General features: G+C 30.6%; 4 protein-coding genes across 4 annotated transcripts in view; 2 read left to right on the plus strand and 2 right to left on the minus strand.

Moving 5' to 3' along the window:
- Positions 1-960: 960 nt before the first annotated feature.
- Positions 961-1,728, minus strand: LOC129906231 (uncharacterized). The gene is made up of 3 exons (XM_055981906.1): positions 1,385-1,728; positions 1,201-1,326; positions 961-1,144 (listed from the first exon to the last, which is right to left on the minus strand). The coding sequence occupies exons 1-3, from the start codon at positions 1,539-1,541 to the stop codon at positions 1,026-1,028; spliced, it is 402 nt and encodes a 133-aa protein (XP_055837881.1). The 5' UTR covers positions 1,542-1,728; the 3' UTR covers positions 961-1,025.
- Positions 1,729-3,125: 1,397 nt separating this feature from the next.
- LOC129906230 (39S ribosomal protein L54, mitochondrial) lies at positions 3,126-3,828 on the plus strand. Its single transcript, XM_055981904.1, has 3 exons — positions 3,126-3,340; positions 3,409-3,551; positions 3,616-3,828. The coding sequence occupies exons 1-3, from the start codon at positions 3,244-3,246 to the stop codon at positions 3,775-3,777; spliced, it is 402 nt and encodes a 133-aa protein (XP_055837879.1). The 5' UTR covers positions 3,126-3,243; the 3' UTR covers positions 3,778-3,828.
- Positions 3,829-8,749: 4,921 nt separating this feature from the next.
- The window catches only part of LOC129906234 (acidic mammalian chitinase), a 29,542-nt gene continuing 18,459 nt past the window's right edge, over positions 8,750-19,832 (plus strand). Inside the window, exon 1 of the mRNA XM_055981910.1 lies at positions 8,750-8,883. Coding sequence (XP_055837885.1) covers positions 8,757-8,883 — 127 coding nt within the window. The 5' untranslated portion in view covers positions 8,750-8,756. The remainder of the gene's footprint in view (positions 8,884-19,832) is intronic.
- On the minus strand, positions 17,780-19,399 carry LOC129906235 (probable dolichyl pyrophosphate Man9GlcNAc2 alpha-1,3-glucosyltransferase). Its single transcript, XM_055981911.1, has one exon. It carries the CDS (start codon positions 19,288-19,290, stop codon positions 17,803-17,805), a length of 1,488 nt encoding a protein of 495 aa, XP_055837886.1. The 5' UTR covers positions 19,291-19,399; the 3' UTR covers positions 17,780-17,802.

Consider the following 19,832-nt stretch of genomic DNA (forward strand, 5'->3'; position numbering starts at 1 on the left):
TAAACGAAAGGGATAAAATAGGGGACGGGGATAAAAAAGGGGAAAAAATCTCTAAAAGGGGAAAAATCAAAGCTTACAAAAACATTAAACAATCTTTGAACAATGTAATCTATTTAAATAAAACTCAATTTCAATATGTTCAGTGCAAGCAAATTTGTTTTCAGATTATGTTACGTCCATATTTTTCGATTTATTTTCGATAAAAAAAAAAAACAGTAAAAAGGCATAGAAAACAAACTAAATTGCTAAAAATAGACTAAAAGGGCACTGATGAATTAAATAGGCAAAAAAGGCACTAACGGCTAAAAAAGGCTAAATTAAAAACATATAGGTACATTAGGGTGTTCGTTATTTTGGTTTTTTTTAGAGAATCGAGTTCCTTAGTGGAAAAACTGTTTCTAAATAATAAAAAAAATGCTCTAATTTTTTCAGATTTTAATTTTGACACAAGATGGCGCCCCAAAGGGTTTAAAGTTTTTGATTAAACAACGTTTTCAAAAAGGTATAAACCATTTTTCTAGGACCAGGGGTATAGTCAGGGCATGCATGGTTTTTTAGGTTTATTAAAGCAAGCATGTTTTATTATAACAAGCATTTTGATTTAAGTCGTAAATCCATGGTCGAAAGCGAAAACAATAATATAAAACTTCCAATTTGCCTCCTAAATCGATCGACTTCGTATTCCATAATAAGGCCACAGTGGCCTGATTATGGAATACAAAGTCGGTCGTTCAAGATTCGATATCTCCTTTTCGACTCACATCGAAATGCTCAATTATAGAATTCGAAGCGAATATTTCCAATATTCCAATGTTCCATAATCAGGCCACAGGGGGACATGAATCGTTTTTGTATAAAGTCTATACTTTCATACGATATAACGCAAAAAAAGGGGCAAAGTTAGGAAAATCCGTTCCCTACATCAGTAATACCAGTAAGTATCAGTAATACGACTGGGAATAATAATACAATTATAACAGTTTATTAGGATGTACTTAAATACAATAAAAATGAAATACAAAAGCTTATATATCAGCCTTTTTTATCAAGAATCTCTTATCCGGTTGGGACTTAACCTCCAAGTCTAATTTATCCAAAACCCAACCTAGTTCATCGGTTCGTGTTGCCCAAAAGAAGATTGTTCCTATAAGAATTAAAAAGGATACATTAAACTTAATTCACTGGACAAACAAGTTATACCTTTATCCTTTGGTCCTTTTACAGAAACTTCAAAATGTGCTTTATTTCCATCGCAGCTATTCTTTTTCTCGTCAGCTAAATCGAATCCTATTTCTTTAATAGGCTCACCCAAAAGACTTACAGCACCTAAAAAACTCCTACCCAATTCAATTTTAAGCATACAAAATAGACAATTAAAAATTACCTTTATGTTGCCGGAGAGTCTGAAGTGCCGATTTAAAATATTGTGTGTTACGAATGCGATCCTGAATTGAGTAGCGCATATACATGACACCAGATATGGAAGCTACTGCTCCATAAACAACTATTTTACCGAGCGTTCGGTTTGATGGGAATTTCATTTTAATGATTTTAATTCAATAATTTCTTTGAAAAAATTGAAAAAAATATTCACGGTAATGAATGGTTATTTGGGCAAAAGAATGAAGAGTTTTTTTTTCTATAGGATTTGACATTTTGGCGTGTTGCTTTTGACCTCTTTATTCTATGGTTCATACTATAGATCTTAGAAGACAAACATGGTCTGACCGACTTGGGACTTCCTTTAAACGTTGCAACTTGTATCGGCAATTTTCTTTTAGTTTCTTCAATATAAATAAATTGATTTACATAGCATAGCTGCAAATATGAAAACGACATAGGGTAGAGTTGCCTATTTGCGGCCGTCTCCAGTTACCGGCCACCTTTCGGAAAATTGTTATAACTAGTGATTTCAAAGGGGTTTATTCCAAATTTTCACTCGTGTGCTGTTCTAACATATAAGAGAACAGCATAAGAGCAATATTTTGGAATAAACCCTACGAAATCCCTAGTTATTACGATTTTCCGAAAGGTGGCCGGAAACTGGAGACGGCCGAAAATAGGCAACTCTACCCTACATCCAAAAGAAATACCTTTATAAAATAAAAATTCTTTACAAAAAATGGCAATGACAAATGACACTCCGACCTCAAAACATGAAATACGAGGAAAAACGAGGTTGCACTCACACACTTGCAACTTTTTGCGTGTTGAAAAATGCGAAAAAGAGAACTGACGAAAGTAAGACAAAGGCAAGAAAATGACAAAGTGCTATTTTTTGTTATTTATTTGTTATTTGATGCAGTTCCTCGCGAGTCGCGTGTCGTGCTCGTCACTCGTCAAAAATATCAAATTATAATAAATATTAATTGGAATAAAAAAGGTATGCATTGCTGAAATGTAGCTTAGCAATTTTCTAAAGGCTTGGCCACACCGGAGGGTATGCGGTAGCGGTACGGGTAGAGGTAACGGTACTTGTATGAAAAAAATTCCAAACTGACATATCAGCGTTCAGATGTTGAATTTTTTTCATACAAATATCGTTACCGCTACCCGTACCGCTACCGCATACCCTCCGGTGTGGCCAAGCCTTAATTGTGCGGCTAAAATCGAGTAGTGAAAAGTCGGCATTACCCACAACCTGGACTTGTTAGGCGCTTTAAAAATCACAGTGTAGCTAGGCACATAGGAATTTTTTTTACAGAAACTATTTTTCAACAAAATTTAAGTATATGAAATAGTTATTAGGTACAACTTATTCAGTCTCAATCATTAAACAAAAATTATAAGCAATTGCGGTTAATTGCTTTTTTAATATAAAATTGCCATCGAAAAATTATTTCAAAAGCTGTGGTTCATAAATTTGTTCATGTGATCGTGAAAACATTTAATTTTTTAAACTTTTAACATTCAAAGGATTCATTTAAAATAATTTTCTCTCAGCAGCTCTTAAAAAAGAAAAATAGGGAAAGAAATTGCATTTTTCCCAAAACCGAAGTAAAATCCGAACCCTGGGCAATAGTATGCCTGTCGTTAGACCGGTGTTCATACATGTATTGCAACTGCAGTTGGATGAACATGTCATAAAATGTGAACACACAAAATGAATTTCAACAATTCATCCGCTTTCGTGCTTGTCAAATCAAATGACAAAAAAAAAATATAAAATAAAATTCGTTTTCGTTTCCTACAATTTTCCTCCTATTATTAATTAATTTACTGAATTAAAATAAAAAAACAAATATGAATTTTTCGGCTTTATCAGTTACTTTTAATTTATTAAAACAGCGTATACTATTACCATCGCTTATTGTCAGAAGTTATGCAAAACCTGTAGCGGGTAAAGTATTTTTGGTTATATTATCACAAAAATTGGGTATATTTTAAATGTCTATTATCTATTTTCAGCCTCGCCGATGGCCAAAAAGAAAAAGCTGGGAAAACTTGGTGCAATAGTTGAGAAAAAAGTTATTCCAGTCGAAACTGATGTCAATAAATTAGTGTCATACTGTTGTGGGAGCAATATCAACAAAACCGGAGAAGACATCAAGGTAAGCTTTTAATAGCACGTTTCTTGCAACACCATAAAGTTTACATTTTGTGTTTGTTGTTTAGATAAAACCGGACTCAGAATATCCTGAATGGTTATGGAAAATTAACTATAAAGGAATTGTGCCATTAGAAGAACTAGATCCTGAATCAAAGAAATATTGGAGAAGGATTCGTAAAATGGCTCTTAGAAGAAACAATAAGCTTGCAAAACTAAAGAAGTTTTAAATTGTTTTTAATTGCAAAAAAAATATTAAAGTTAAAAATTGTTTTGTTTTATGAACTTTCTTTTGATTGTTAAGGCCCAATTTATTGACTCTCCATTAAATTTAAAATCGTCATTAAAAAAGGGAATTTCAAAATTAAAAACAAAATTAATTTATTCAGTCTCTTTTAAGCATTTTTTGAAGTTTGACATCATTAACTGGTTGAGCATTAAATTTAAAAGTCCTTTTAGAAACGCCAAATTAGAGCAAATGAAGGTTTTAAATAGGATGTCTATTTATTCACTCTCCGTTAGCGTCAAATGTCATTTCATTTATTATTTTATTGAAAAAATAGAATATTTTTGTAGGCTTGCCAGAAATGTTTGATATCTATGGGGATGAGGGTTAAATGGACAACACTTTATTTAATGCATTTCTTATCCACAGTACACATAAAAAGGTAATATATTCCGAACTGACATTGGTCGCCAGATTGTCAAAACATGACACTTTGGCGACCAATGTCAGCTACCGAATTCTTAATTGTTTAAAATACCGACGAAAAACGCACAAAAACCGATAAACCACGCACACCACTAATTTTTAAACAATTATTTACCATTTTCCGCGATGAAACACGAAGAAAATTTGTTATTTTTCAATTTATAATATTTTTAAATGACATTTTATAAATTAAAACAAAAACAAATTTCCTGTTTACTGCGATTGAAATATTAAAATTAAAGGCCGACCTGACAGATTGGTGCCCATTTTTGACAAACAAATTTTGACAACGTTCGGAATATATTACCTTATTATGTGTACTGTGTTTCTTATCCACTTCACAGAAGAGTACATACATATATACTAGATCTACTAGAGAATATCTTCACAGCTTTAAAAGAAACACGACTAGTAAAACTAATCAGGGTTGAGATTCTGCGTAATACTAATCATCTAAAAAAATTGCAATATTTTCAGCCATTGGTTTCCACTGGTATAATGTAAAACCGTCTCACACAGGTAAATTTTCCCAAAAACATGGCCAAAATTATTTTTTGTTTTTATTCAATTTATTATTGCATGATTATATCAAAATAAGATAATTTCCATAAAATTCACCATTTTTAAGTAAATTTACACGAAAATTCACAAAAAAGAAGCAAAAAATGAAAAAAGTCGTTTTTTTTACTTTACGCCATAGGGTTTCTTTCATTTGACATTTAATAATACAATATTTATACATTCAATAGATTGAAAAAAACAGTTGAACAGTCGTTATTATAAATAAATAAATAATGCAGGCATAGATAACAACTATATACATAAATAAACATGAGTGTGAGTTTGTATGTGTGTACATCATTCAATGACTTGTGAGTTGTGAAACTGTAACTATAAGTCTGCTTCCTCGATCTCTGGTTCTATTAGAAACTGAAGTATTTCAGAGGGAAACGCATTTTTTGTTTTAGGATTTAGTTTTCTCAAACCACTTATTAATGGGTCAGAAGACACCAAGAGATTATAAAACACATCTTCCATATTTTGCTGCCTCGAAAATTTTCTTGGGAAACTTTCTCGAAACGCTTTATATCTTTGTTTCGTGATTCTTGGGCTTCTTCGCCGAGCTGTCCAATGAATGAATAAATTTTGTGGTTATTATGAAACTAAGTTAATTTTCCTTCAACAACTATTGAAAGTGCTTCTTCTGCTGTATATGGAATAATTTTCTGGTCAATTTTTTTCAAAGCTTTTGATATTTTTCAGCACGTGAAGGAGTTGAAAATATTATATTTTTCATTACATTTGATGAACAAGTTTCCCTTTTTCTCGCAGTTGCATGGCGCAGCATAGCTTAATTCTTCGGCATTATAGTTAGAACGTAAATCTTCTGTTTTACGTCTCTTTGACCGTTCGCTTAGGTCTGAAAAATCCATTTGAGGCCGTCCAACAAAGCCATGGGCTCAGCATGGAAACGATATTTCATATTGCAACCAATTTATATTTTGTTTTAAGAAGGTGTTGTTATTTCTGGAGGCACTCAGCCATCTTCTTCTATGTTCATATATGCAAAATCAAAATCCGTTAAATTTTTCTCTATTTGCTCCGAAATTTCAATATTTCAACCTTTGGTACCAAAAAAATTAATTTTTTCTGTAATGTCACGTGACGAACAGCTTTTTAAAAATTCAGAAAGCTTATTTCTTGAAAGAAAAATGAAAGTTAATTACGATCCTGTGTCAAAAAAGAAAAATCTAATTAAAAAAAAAAAAAAAAAAAATCACCGTCCCCAACACCTTTTGAAGCCAATATTATAAAAAGTCGCAAAAAACCGCAATGTTTTAGGATTGTTTCCCATAAAGGAAACATTTAACTATTTTTCAACACTATTTTCAGTACAGAAAAACGCAAATCAACTTAACTTTTTCATTATCAAAGAAAAAAAATTTGTTTGTTTTTACTGCTCAAACACATTATCTTAAGAAGCTTTAAAATTTACTTTAGACTTAAAATTTTGCATTATCTTTGTCATTATCTTTTTTTAACATACCACTAGCAACAGAATCCATGTTAATTATTTTTAAAATCGCCAAAAAAAATTAAATAAAAAATAAGGCAAACTACTTCTTATAAGAAACCAACCTTGCTACTGCACTCGTTAATTAAAATGTTCTACTTTGAAAGCATCTACTGATTAAACAGTTACAATTTGCATCGCATGATCAATCAGGTTCTAAGCTTATGTTATTTGTAAACAACTTGGCATTAAAAAAAAACAACAAATCGCAAATTTTTTTTTTGTAGTTTTGGCCATGAATTTGGGAAAATTTACCTGTGTGCGTCTGTGGGTTTTTGCGTGGCGTTTTGAAAAAATCGTAGCTTTTGACAGTTTTATTTTTCAGAAAAATAAAAAATCCCTAGGAAATTTTTAATGGAGTTTTAAATTTAAAGTTTCCCCTTAAAGTAAAACCTTTAAATTAATTTTTAATGATATTTACTTAAAGGCAATAGTTAAAAACGCTGTGAACTAAAACGATAAATTTCAAAATTTAATGAAGGCTCAATAAATTGGCCCTAAATCGTATGAGAATAGTAATCCAAATGACAAACACTAATTAAAACCTAGTACCTACGCCGCTGGCTGGTTTGAACCGAGTGTTCTCATATAAAAAAAAAAAAAACATGAGGCCTTTATGTGCCCTAATGAAAGTGGACCAACACCCGATTTTCCACTCACAGACAACTTATGAGAGTCACAAAAAGAATTATTTATCTTTTGTAAGTCGGCGTTATTACGAATTTCATTTATATTGGAAAGATTCTACGATTACCGAAAAAAACAATCGCAAAATCCGATCGTAGCGACGATTTGTATGAAATTTTCCATTACGAACGGATTCCGTGATTATCCTTTCGTGGATCGTAGTAAATTTCCCATACATACGAATAAAATTCGTGATAAAGCCGAATATTGTGACCTTCATCTATAGATGCGGTGACCATTTTTCTAATGACCAAAAAGAGGACATAATTATGTATCTCTTTCAGTCCAGCCTACAAATTTGTGTAGGTCAAATACAAATTACATATTTAAATGATTTTAATAGTTAAGGAAACTTATTTCAATTTTTAAAGTGTATGTTTTACCTTTCTTGTCAAATGACAATTCAGTACATTAATGTTTTTAGTTTCGAAAAAATGTTCCCAAAATTTATTTTTTTTTAATTTTAATTGGTTTGTTAATTATTTTTTATGACTGGGGCTGAAAAGGATATTTTATAAAAGGGAATACTGAAAAATGATTAAAAATTATGTAGCAGGCTAATAAAAATTGACTTTTATCAAATATTAAACCTACTGACGTATGTATGCTATTTCGATTTCTTGTTCCACTTCCTGACTGAAAGCCAGCTTCATATGACTCGTGCATAGTTATTGCATTACTAAAAATGATCGATCAATTCACTACGAAGTACGGTTTGGTGCGTATTTTGGGCTAGTGTTTTAGAAGTTTCAGTGCGATCCACAGCGAACAGCGTTCGTTATCGAGTCATAAATTGTTTTCTTACGCTAAAATTGCTGAAACTAACATGAGTTTTCAACGTGCAAATAAAATATAAAAAGAAAAAATCCAACGAAATTTTGGATAAGCGGAAGAAAATATCGATTTACAATGCAAAAATGAAAAAAAAGATGACAATTTACTGTCCTATTGAAGAGGACACAGTAACGAAAAAGAGGACTGTCCTCTCTCTAAAAAAGGAGTGATGGTCACTCTATCTATCGAAGATGGAGATCACAACTCCGAAAAGTTAACTTTTGGGCGCTCTTTTAAAATTTTAAATGAAAGTTATGAGTGCTGAAAGAATAGTAAATTAAGATCATGGTCAAGATCACTAATGGGAATAATCATGAAGTATATGAGCGTTCAAAATGTGATTTCCGTGATTATATTTCACATTTTTTTCGCATTTAGGAAAACATAAGAATATTTTGTATAATAATTCAAGAAGTCCAAATAATTTCGTTGCAATATTTGAATTGCGTAGCCTTATCTACAATAGTAAACAAAAAGAACTTTCCAAGACCTTCTTTTTTGTTTAAACTTTCGGTCCCTTCACAGCAGTTGTAAGTAATGATAAAAACTCAAGTATTCGTAATTGTATTGTTCATTGTTTTTCATAGCAAATATGTAATTCTCGTTAACCATCAAAGTCATACGAATCAATAATGTTCTTATTGAAATAATCGTAGCCCACTCGAAAGCAATAAAACTCATTAAAAAAAGATGTTCTGTTTAACTGTTTTCTTTCGAGAGATTGGCGGTAGCAAATAGTCATTAAAAATCCTAATCAATGTGCATCGGTAACGCTTTCACACCAATCAACACAATCTTATCAAACTTCCTATCGATCTCAAGGGCTTTCTCTTTGTCAACTACCGAGAATATGTGCCTACATCAATCTTTTTTCGAGTATAAAACCAATGAATCTCGTTAATATGATTTCAGTTCTTTTCATTCAAAGAAAAGACCAAGAGAATATAAATAAAAAAATGGGAACAAAATCCCTCTTTTTATTAAGTGCTTTAGTTTTACTATCGGCTTGTTCCGATGTTTATTCGAAAAGTAAGTTGAAATAATACAACATTTTGATATAAATTAGAATAAAAAGTGATTCGGTTTAATTTAAATGTATGCCTGTTATACATAGTTTTAACCGGTACCGTTTAATTTATATTTTTTATACCTATAAAAAAGTCGTTCTCTTATTTCTAAAAAATATTTGATAAATAATGTGTGGGAGCATATAAAAAAACTATACTATAATTAATACATCAGATTATATAGGAGTATTGTTAATACTTTTTTTTCAAAAGTGCTGCTAAATCATATATGAAATTTAAAAACAATAAAGCATAGGTACATGATACCTACATAAATAAAACTGTTAAATAAGTTGTGAGATCCCAGAGAAATCAGGGTATGATTTAGAAATACCAGGTTCATCAAAGTAAAAATACTTTTGGACTGAAGTGAGGCTTCAGAAATGTAAAAGAAACCAAGAAACTTAATATTTTTATAAAGTGTTGCAGCAATAGAACTAAAAAATAAGTAATACATTTTTTTTTTTTTTTTTTTTTTTTTTTTTTGACGGGAGGAAATCTTCAAAAGACACTTGGCAGTATTCGACACCAAGTAGTGTGGGACTCTTAACCACTAAAACCACCTCTTTATCAGGACCAATCTTGAGAGATCGACATCAGATTTTTCTTTCTTAACTTTGTAAAATCACTTTGGGGGAAGTTTAAACTTTTAATACTTTCCCATGTTTTTTTCGACCATAAGCTCATGAGGCTTGGTTCTTCTTAATCTCCGAACATGGTTTCTTGTATTCAAGACGGACACCATTTCAGAATTGGTATGACTTTGCAGTCTCTGATTATGCGATACAGCGTATTTTTTAACAACTTCTGTAACCGTTTCTATTTGTAGGTCACGATGTAGATCGCTATTTCTTATGTACCAATGTGCATTAACTATTCCACGAAGGACTTTGTTTTGGAATTTTTGGATGATTTCGGTATTTGTTTTCTTTGTACAGCCCCATAATTGGATACCATAGGTCCAAACAGGCTTTAGTACTTGATTATACAGCATTATTTTGTTTTGGGTTGATAAATCAGAGTTGTTACCAAGTAACCAGTACATTTTTCTATATTTCAAGTTTAGTTCTTCTCTTTTCTTTTTGATGTGCTCTTTCCACTTTAGCTTTGCATCCAAAGTCATTCCAAGGTATTTGGCCGTATTGGCGTAAGGTACAGCTTGATTATTAATGAATATTGGAATATTGTTTATCTTTTTATTTGTAAAGTTTATATGTGAAGATTTTGTTTCATTGAGTTTGATACGCCATTTTTCGGTCCAATCTCTGACTGTGTCGACGGCATATTGCAGCTTTACTGCTCCCCTAGAGACACATTTGTCGGGTACCAAAATTGCGGTATCATCTGCAAAAGTAGCCATTATGGTGTGATTCCCAACTGGGATATCCCTTGTGTATAGTAAATACAGGGTAGGACCTAGGACACTTCCTTGTGGTACACCGGCTTCTATTTTCTTCAATTCCGAATATTCTTGATCGTACCTTACTCTAAACAATCGGTCTGAGATGTACGATTTTAATATTTCATAGTACTGTCTGGGAAGATCCCTTTGCAGTTTGTACTCAAGTCCCTCATGCCAAACCTTGTCAAAGGCTTGAGCAATATCTAAGAAAATAGCTGAAAATACTTGTTTTTCTTCTAATGCTTTTTCTATTACATCCGTTATTCTATGAACTTGGTCTATCGTGGAATGTTTATTTCTAAAGCCAAACTGATGATTTGGGATTAACCTTCTTTCTTCTATAATTTTGCTAAAAGTCTCTTTAGAAGCAGTTTTTCAAAAACTTTTGCCATAATTGGTATAAGCGATATTGGTCTGTAAGACGTCACTTCTGTAGGTGGCTTACCTTGCTTGGGTATGACAATAACTTCAGCAATACCGTTGCTTAAGGCATGCATTTATTATATAAGTAATAAATGACGAAAAACAAATCCAGCCCTATTACGAAATTTGAAATGAATTGTATAGTGGGTCAGTCAACCATGCATCATTTGAGAACTTTTTCTTTATCTTGAAACAATTTCTCGTAAAAATATCAAACGATTTCAAAGAAAAATTAAAGGTATACAAAAGCGTTAAAATAACCGTAAAATTTGAAAAATCCATTTTTGAAAACTGGTTGGCGAATTTTTTTGAAATTTAATATTAATTAATATGTATTAAAAATGATATACCAACTGTTTTTTGAAAAGTGTATAAAAGATTAGTTTATTATAGAAACCGGTTTAAGGGTTTTCAATTTTTTCTTAAAATTTATTCTTTAACTTCTTAAATAATTTAAAACGTTGTTTATGAAATTCCTTAAAAAAATATATAATTATTTCATAATTGCATCAAGTAAGTGTGACCCAATCGTGCATCTTATTCTTACTTGCACCAAATTTAACGTTTTCTTACTTAAAACATTTTTGTTTTGTTAATTTTCTAGTTTTTTTTTTGTTTCTACAAAAGTTGTTTCGCTCTATGCAGCACGATAACTCTTAAAGTTTGAAATTCTTGAAAAAAGATATTTACTCGTCATCAAATAAAATACTGACAATAGTTGCATTTTAAGGAAAAAAATGTATCCAGGCTTATAAAATATGACGGTTAAGAAACCTGAAGAGGTTAAAATGTTTACCGAGTGATTTATTTGCATTTACGTTTTTTCTAGTTTAAATGTATTCGTTTTCGCTAGTCAATTTAATTTCCTAACAATTAATTTTTTATTCCTCTGTTAATAAGGGCGAAACTTAAATAATTAATATAGAAGTTGAATTATTCTACAATTTTTCCTTTGCGTTGACTGCCACTTAAGGGGTTATGTAATGTAGCACTTAAATTCTTAAGCTTGGTTTGAGCAAACGGATTTTAAAGATTTTCCCAATTATTTTAAAAAATACTCAAAACGATGTTACAAATCGTCGGTCTCATAAGAAAACCTCCTAACTCCACTTTTTTTAAAAATGACTTTTGAATGCCATTCTTTAGAAAATATGTCAGCGGAGCAACCCAGAAAATTTGGGGTCATTCCGAAAACTCTAAATATACTTAAATTCAAATTTTGCACAGCGCGTTTCTTCCCAACTACTCTGTTGTTTGTTTACTCTTTCGTCTCTCCTGTAAAATTTTGATTTTGGGAGTTACGAGGTTTTCTCATGAGACCGACGAAATGTTTAATTTTCTTTGGAAGCCCAATTCATTTTTTTAATAATAAAATTAGCCATTTTTATACGAAAACAGATGACTTCCGTCTCAAATAAATCGGGTATCCGCTTAATTTAAAATGGAAATCTTCTTATTTTTATGATATTAAGTAGATTTCCATCTTAAAAGTCGGTCTGTCAAAAAACCATGCAAAAATCCGCTTAATTTAAGTGGTCCGTTATCCGTGATGGATATCTTTAAATAACGATTAATAAGAAATATGAATGCTCTATATGAAAGCTGTTTGATTAATGAACAAAAAGAGAACAAATAAAACAAGAAATGAGAACCAAAGCTTGGAGCATTATTCATAAATCCATTGTTGAAGAGTTCTCCTTAAAAAAATTTTAAACATTTATAAATCCGAAAGAATAAGAACTTTTTCTTCTCAAAAAAGATTGCACATAAAAAAAAACATGATATAAAAAAATTTTAATGATCAGTAAATATTGTGCCATATTCATATTCATAGTTGCTGTTTAGCTTAGACTGGGGCGAAGAAAGGGTTTTCGATATAAGGAATCTTTTACTATAGTAAGAGTAGGTTCCTGCGAACCAAAGCTGTTGGCTCTTGGTCTATTATCAAAAGAGCTCATTCAAGCATTAACGCTGTTTCACAAATATATTCTTATTAACTTCTTATACTTAAGAAGCATAACCTACAAAACAGTTAAAAAACTTTTGTTTTCATTTTATAACAGTAGGTAATATTTCAGAAACGGAGGAAACTTCAGAAAATTATATTTTCGTTCTTGTGGCAATTATATTTTTCAATTTAGTAAGAAATACTATTGTGATTTCTCTATAGAGGTTTAACATAACAGTTGTTTATCATAAATACAATTCTTTCTCACGATAAAGCTATTTAACTCTTAAATGGCTGATAGTCCAGTCAAGTTATACTTTTGCTGAGAAATAATTTGCAACTGCAATTTGTACTCAAAATATGAAAGTACACTAGTACAGGAACTAAACCCCCCATTTTCCGAACAAATGTCTGGACGACTTTGGCCGCCATTTTGTTTTGAACAGTTTTGCGACTATCGCTTGTAGTTCGGCTAGTTTTGGTCTTAGAGAAAAATGTTATGAGACAAAGTTGTAGCAAATTTTATTTCCCACAAAAAATGTTGAGTAAGTTTTTATTCTAAAACCTACCATTTAGGAGTTATAATGAATTTCGTAAAATGCTATGCTCACTTATTTTTTATATTCACCATAACTTTTTTTTTCAAACTTTTATTAAAAAATTGTTGTTATAAAAGTTAAAGAGCTACTAATTATCTATGTTTGTCTCATACTAAGTTTTTTTGTCCGAGTTGCCGTTTCCTCACTAAAACAAAAATTCAATAAAAAAATTAGCAATAACAGGGTGAGGGGAGAGTACGATAACTGTGGTGCCGAGATTTTATAACAGTTTTTTGAAGAAGGGTTCAATACAAGTATTTTTTACTATCGGAAGGGGGGTCTATCTCCCCCCGTTTATGCGGGAGGGGCAGTTTTCTAAAAAAAAACAGCCTAAAATAAAAAAAAATATTAAAAAACAACGGCAACACTTACAGTTATGAATGATACATTTTTCAAAAGCCACAATTATATGCATTATTGTAGTTTTTAAATGGAGCTATTAAAATTTATAGTTTTTGAAATAATCGATTAAAAAAAAATTTTTTTTTCCTAAATTTAAATTTGAGATCGATTATTTCAAAAACTATAAATTTTAATAGCTCCATTTAAAAACTACAATAATGCATATAATTGTGGCTTTTGAAAAATGTATCATTCATAACTGTAAGTGTTGCCGTTGTTTTTTAATATTTTTTTTTATTTTAGGCTGTTTTTTTTTTAGAAAACTGCCCCTCCCGCATAAACGGGGGGAGATAGATCCCCCTTCCGATAGTAAAAAATACTTGTATTGAACCCTTCTTCAAAAAACTGTTATAAAATCTCGGCACCACAATTATCGTACTCTCCCCTCACCCTGTTATTGCTAATTTTTTTATTGAATTTTTGTTTTAGTGAGGAAACGGCAACTCGGACAAAAAAACTTAGTATGAGACAAACATAGATAATTAGTAGCTCTTTAACTTTTATAACAACAATTTTTTAATAAAAGTTTGAAAAAAAAAGTTATGGTGAATATAAAAAATAAGTGAGCATAGCATTTTACGAAATTCATTATAACTCCTAAATGGTAGGTTTTAGAATAAAAACTTACTCAACATTTTTTGTGGGAAATAAAATTTGCTACAACTTTGTCTCATAACATTTTTCTCTAAGACCAAAACTAGCCGAACTACAAGCGATAGTCGCAAAACTGTTCAAAACAAAATGGCGGCCAAAGTCGTCCAGACATTTGTTCGGAAAATGGGGGGTTTAGTTCCTGTACTAGTGTACTTTCATATTTTTAGTCCGAATTGCAGTTGCGAATTATTTCTCAGACCTCCATACAACCAAATCTAAAATGACTGGACTATGATACAAGTCTGTAAACAAATTCCTTATCGAAATGTCATGTTTTCATGTTCTTAAACAGTGTTTTTTTTTTTTGGAATTTCATACAAGTATTAATCATTTAAGTAAAGCGAACATTTCATAATTGGGGGGTGCGGGTGTCGGAATTTAGCTCTTATTGTTATATTTTAAATGTACATTATATTCTAAAAAGGAGTGCCTTTAAAGTTCATTTCCTTTTAATAATCATGGTTTTTAAGTTGAATGCTTTTCCTTAAACGTTTACGTGACGCGACGGATTGGATTTGTTTTAAATAAGAACAACATCGCAACCTGTATGGTTGATTTTTGGCAGGCTGAAACCGACGAGAGTTGAAATATAAATTGTCTGCTCATAAAAACTCTTTAAAATCAGAAAAAAAATCGAAAATATGTACATATATATTGTAAATAATATTTTCAGAATTATTTTTTAAAACAGAAAACCGAATTCAAAAATATCTTGTGATTTTCGAGAAATTAAAAAAAAAATCAAAACTACTTTTTTCCAAAAAATCCTCTTTATTTTCTGTTTTTACGTGGCTGGACTAGTTGATAAATTAATTTATGAAACATTAACCATTCGTCAATTATTTTTTAAAGATTCAGACTTAATAAGGATACAATAAAGTGATACAGTTTTGGATTAACCCTGAATTGATCAACTTTTTTCATTGATAACACCTGAAAACTTACCTGAGAATTTTTTTACTATGTCTGGGGTGCTCGCCACCAATTGTCAATGCCAATACTATCTATAAGGATATTGATTTCTTTAACTGTAATAATAGAGATACATTTAAGTAGCAGTTATTAGTTATTGTAAGTAACCTGATTGCTTATTAATTTATCTAGTAATCTTCATGAAATTAATATGAAATAAACAATGATAATAATACATTTAATTTAATTATAATGAATTTGATCAATTGATTTTAAATTAATTTATTACGTATAGACCAGGGTCGATAATTTTTGAAACCAAAAAAAATCATAGTAGAATGAAACCCATTGGAAAAGGAGATGAATATGATGAAAATTAAAGGAAAATAAATTACGGGCGAGCCGAGTTCGGGAAGTGGGTGGGTTGAGTTTTTAATGGTAAAAAATGGTATATCTCGATTTCCGGCAAAACTACAAATCCTATAGAAAAAAGTCGTATGGCAAAGTTGTAGGTAATAAAAAGATCTACAACTTTTTTGTCAAAATTTTTTTCACATAACCTCAAAATTTATGTGAAAAATTCAAAAAATGAAAAAAGCTTGAATTCGAAAAAATTTGTTTATCATTGTTTACAATTTTGGCCTATTTATTCAAATTTAAACTTTAATTACTCAAAAAACGTAAGATTTATCAATGTTACATGAAATCTTACGTTTTTTGAGTAATTAAAGTGTAAATTTGAATAAATAGGCCAAAATTGTAAACAATGATAAACAAATTTTTTCGAATTCAAGCTTTTTTCATTTTTTTTTTGAATTTTACTAGAATTTTACTAGAACATGTTCTATAGTATACTAATGTAAATTTTTTTTTACACCATTACAAAATAGACATTTTAACGAACGAAATTCCCACCGACTTTTTGAAAAAAGCTGATATTTTGACACGTGAATTTTCGATTGAAAATTAGGGTGTTTTTTTGGTATTAAGTCAAAATAAGGTGAACAAATTAATATTTTAAATCAAATAAATTACAGTGTATTTGGGACATAATAAGGTAAGTTTTCACCAAATTTCGTAGAAAAATTTTTGTTTTTGAAAAAGATAAAAATAAAAAACCAAAAACTCGGTTTTTTGAATTTTTCAAATAAATTTTGAGGTTATGTGAAAAAATTTTTGACAAAAAAGTGGTAGATCTTTTTATTACCTACAACTTTGCCATACAATTTTTTTCTATAGGAATTGTAGTTTTGCCGGAAATCGAGATATACCACTTTTTACCATTACAAACACAACCCACCCACTTCCCGAACTTGGTTCGCCCGTAATTTATTTTTTCTTTCATTTTTATCATATTCACCTCCTTTTCCAACGGGTTTCATCCTACTATGATTTGTTTGTACTTTTTAATGTTTTTGAAGACATCGGCACTGGTCTAGTATGTTAATTGGGCTTTTTGATCTGTTATTATCTATGCAATTAATAAAAACAAATTAATCCATTTTAAAAACATTTCCCGACGTTTCGTTGGTTATTTTCCAACTTTTTCAAGGGTTATTTTTTATTGGACCTGCTACAACATTTTACAATTCTTGAATTTTCTATAGTTTTTATTATAAAATTTTGTTTAACTTACTATATTTATGCTGTTCACAAAAAAAAAATTTGTACGGTGTGAGAATGGTTTATTATTTTAAAAAGTTGCAGTTTTCAAAAAAGTATAAAAGTTTCCAAAGTTGCAGTTAGATCTTAAAATATAACAATTTGAATGCAACAAAACAGTTTTTTTCAGAGCAAAAATATAAACAAAAAAAAAAGACTTTTGTTCAATAAAAAAAAAATAAAAAAAACAACAGTTCTAGAAAATGTGTTTAGTTTTGGTTGTTTTTTGTTAGAAAAACCTTGTTTTGTTGAATTCAAATTTTAATATTTTGCGATATAACTGCAACTTTGGAAACTTTTATACTTTTTTGAAAACTACAATACCAGGACTTTTTAAAATAATAAACCATTCTCACACCGTACAAATTTTTTTTTGTGAACAGCATATAGTAAGTTAAACAAAATTTTATAATAAAAACTATAGAAAATTCAAGAATTGTAAAATGTTGTAGCAGGTCCAATAAAAAATAACCCTTGAAAAAGTTGGAAAATAACCAACGAAACCAACGATACGCGAAATGGCGTATGGAATTAAAAATATTTTGATTAATTTATTGCTCCTAATTATTTGGTAATGTTTTTGTAATAGAATTAAAAAAAAAAAAAACAAAAATCAATAATGGGCGCAGGAAGCAAAATACTGTTGCAAAGTAAAGATTTTTCGAAATTTCACAATTGCATTAAATCGAAAACCGTAAGGATTTGGGATGAACAAGTTAAAATATTCCGAGAGCCCTTAAGTTCCCCAACCAGCATATTTCGTTTGATCCATTACTTTTGGGACACCCTGTATAATTTTATAAAGAGATTTTATGTACTCAATAAAAAACATTTTCATTTAATAACAAATCTTTATTTAAAAATAAAAACATTTTTTGTTTAATTTTTATGAATTTTTTTACTTAACGTCTTATATGTAAGTTGTTTATAATTAATATAACCTAAAAATGCTACAAAATGAAGACAAGAAAACACTGATATCGCTAATACATATACATGTGGCAATTTCTTTGGAACCGGTGCATACAGATGACAAATTACTAAAGCTATACTCATCACACATGACAAGAAATAGAGCCATTTTATTTCCTGACGTATACCGTCCTGAGGTTCTTTTTTTCTTATCATACGAATCAGAACTTGATAGATAACTACTATGCATATAAAAGGCAGCACAAGTTTGTCTTTATCTAAAAGTGGAAACATGCTGATTGTAGAAATCTCCAAAAACCACGTCATCATATATGGTTCCATTGGATAGAGCAACATTGCAGGTAGAGCAGGTAGTAAAATCGATTTCTCATGAACTTGAAATGAAAAAAGGAAAAATGCCAACGCCGAGTTAAAAAGCGAATAGAGAAATCCTTGTTTGCTAGGTTTTACAAAAAGATGTATTGAACTTGGAACAAGTGCTAGACCAGTGACGATCAAGCATATTAGTGCCATGCGCTCATTACTAAAGATGCTCTTCAATTTAATGACCACATTCAAGACACACCAAACATTGGATACTTTATCTTCAAATACTCCTCGATAAATAGGAAATATTCGTCGAAGAACAATTGACAAGTTATCCCAAGAGTTGATCCATGGAAGCCAAAGAAGACCAAAAGTCACAATTACACTAGTTCCAATTTTAACTAGTTTAAGTATTTGTTGGCCATAAGTTTTCTCTTGCTTGCAACTACTTAACAAATATACAAAAAAAGGAACAGCATGGTATAATTCCATTTGCTTGTAGTTGAGTGCTAAAGAGAAGAAAATCGATCCGAAGATCAATCGTTCCCTCAGTATTGCCACAATAGCCAAGGCTGCTAGACCCAGCGACATGTTGTTGTACTGAAAGTGTCCGTTGTCTATCAGCATTTGCCCTGGATAGAACAAGCAAATAGCCAAGTGTTGAAAACCCAAAGTTGAAGGTCCTTTATTGCTACGGATTGACTGTATTTCCATTACAGATAGCAATATGGCTGGAATGTATATTAACACATCCACCGCAAGAACACTTAATCGCATGAAAGTTTTGTGCTTTTCAGATTCGAATCCTCTCGAATCATGCAATTCGACATACGAAGTGTTGAGTACTTTTGCTATCTGTCCCAAGGATAAACTGTGATATGCAGTAAGTGGTGGATAATCTAAACCCCAGTAAAGTAAATCATTTTCTGTTGAATTTTTGTACCAAGTAGATGCCGGTAGGTTGACGCAAATCTCTTGCCAGTGTCGTTGAGCTTCATAATCGCCATACATGGGTGGTATTGATGCTCCGGAATAATCATATAGAGAAATTATTGAACGTAGTGCTAGACCTGAGCATATTATAGCAGCATAGGTGACTTTAGTCGTAGTAAATAATGCACTTTGCATAATTCTTTAATTTAATTTTTGGATGAAAACTTTAAAAAATACAAAAATTGTAAACGAAACAGAAATATATGTAGTTGTCAGATTTTGTCATTTGACAAGTAGCGAGGAGATCGTAAAAAAATTTAGAACGTATCGTAAGTACACTTCTATCTACACTGTACAGTAATGATCAAAATACTATTTCAGAAAACTTGTAATAACATGGGGCGGCTTCTAATCATGAGAAAATAATGAGAAATGTTTATTTTCAATTGGTTTTATAGATAGATCAAAGAAAATTGATATGTATTGATTGTTAAGATAAGATAAGAAGCTATTATAGAAAACAAAATTATTTGTTTGTTTAATAGTTTACTTTTTATGACACATTAACATGACTGGCAAATTGCCAATAGGGGCAACTTGAAAAACTTTACCACAACGCAAAATGGAAAAGTTTACCAAACACGTTTCATGAACGCTCCTAAAATCAAAATGCGGCTGACAGCGATTTGTTTAAAGTCTATTTGGAGCTAGAAACTGAAAAAAAGTATTTAAAATTA

The sequence above is a fragment of the Episyrphus balteatus genome, chromosome 1 (assembly GCF_945859705.1).
Source record: "Episyrphus balteatus chromosome 1, idEpiBalt1.1, whole genome shotgun sequence".
In the NCBI taxonomy this organism is placed as follows: domain Eukaryota; kingdom Metazoa; phylum Arthropoda; class Insecta; order Diptera; family Syrphidae; genus Episyrphus; species Episyrphus balteatus.

Bases quoted from the DNA above. Each gene is read 5' to 3' on its own strand.
- LOC129906231 (XM_055981906.1), bottom strand. From the start codon at position 1,541: ATGAAATTCCCATCAAACCGAACGCTCGGTAAAATAGTTGTTTATGGA. The intron at 1,327-1,384 runs GTAATTTTTAAT...GGAGTTTTTTAG, and splicing joins GACTCTCCGGCAACATAAAG to GTGCTGTAAGTCTTTTGGGT. The intron at 1,145-1,200 runs GTATAACTTGTT...TAATTCTTATAG, and splicing joins AAAAGGACCAAAGGATAAAG to GAACAATCTTCTTTTGGGCA.
- LOC129906230 (XM_055981904.1), top strand. From the start codon at position 3,244: ATGAATTTTTCGGCTTTATCAGTTACTTTTAATTTATTAAAACAGCGT. The intron at 3,341-3,408 runs GTAAAGTATTTT...ATCTATTTTCAG, and splicing joins TTATGCAAAACCTGTAGCGG to CCTCGCCGATGGCCAAAAAG. The intron at 3,552-3,615 runs GTAAGCTTTTAA...TTTGTTGTTTAG, and splicing joins AAACCGGAGAAGACATCAAG to ATAAAACCGGACTCAGAATA.
- LOC129906235 (XM_055981911.1), bottom strand. From the start codon at position 19,290: ATGCAAAGTGCATTATTTACTACGACTAAAGTCACCTATGCTGCTATA.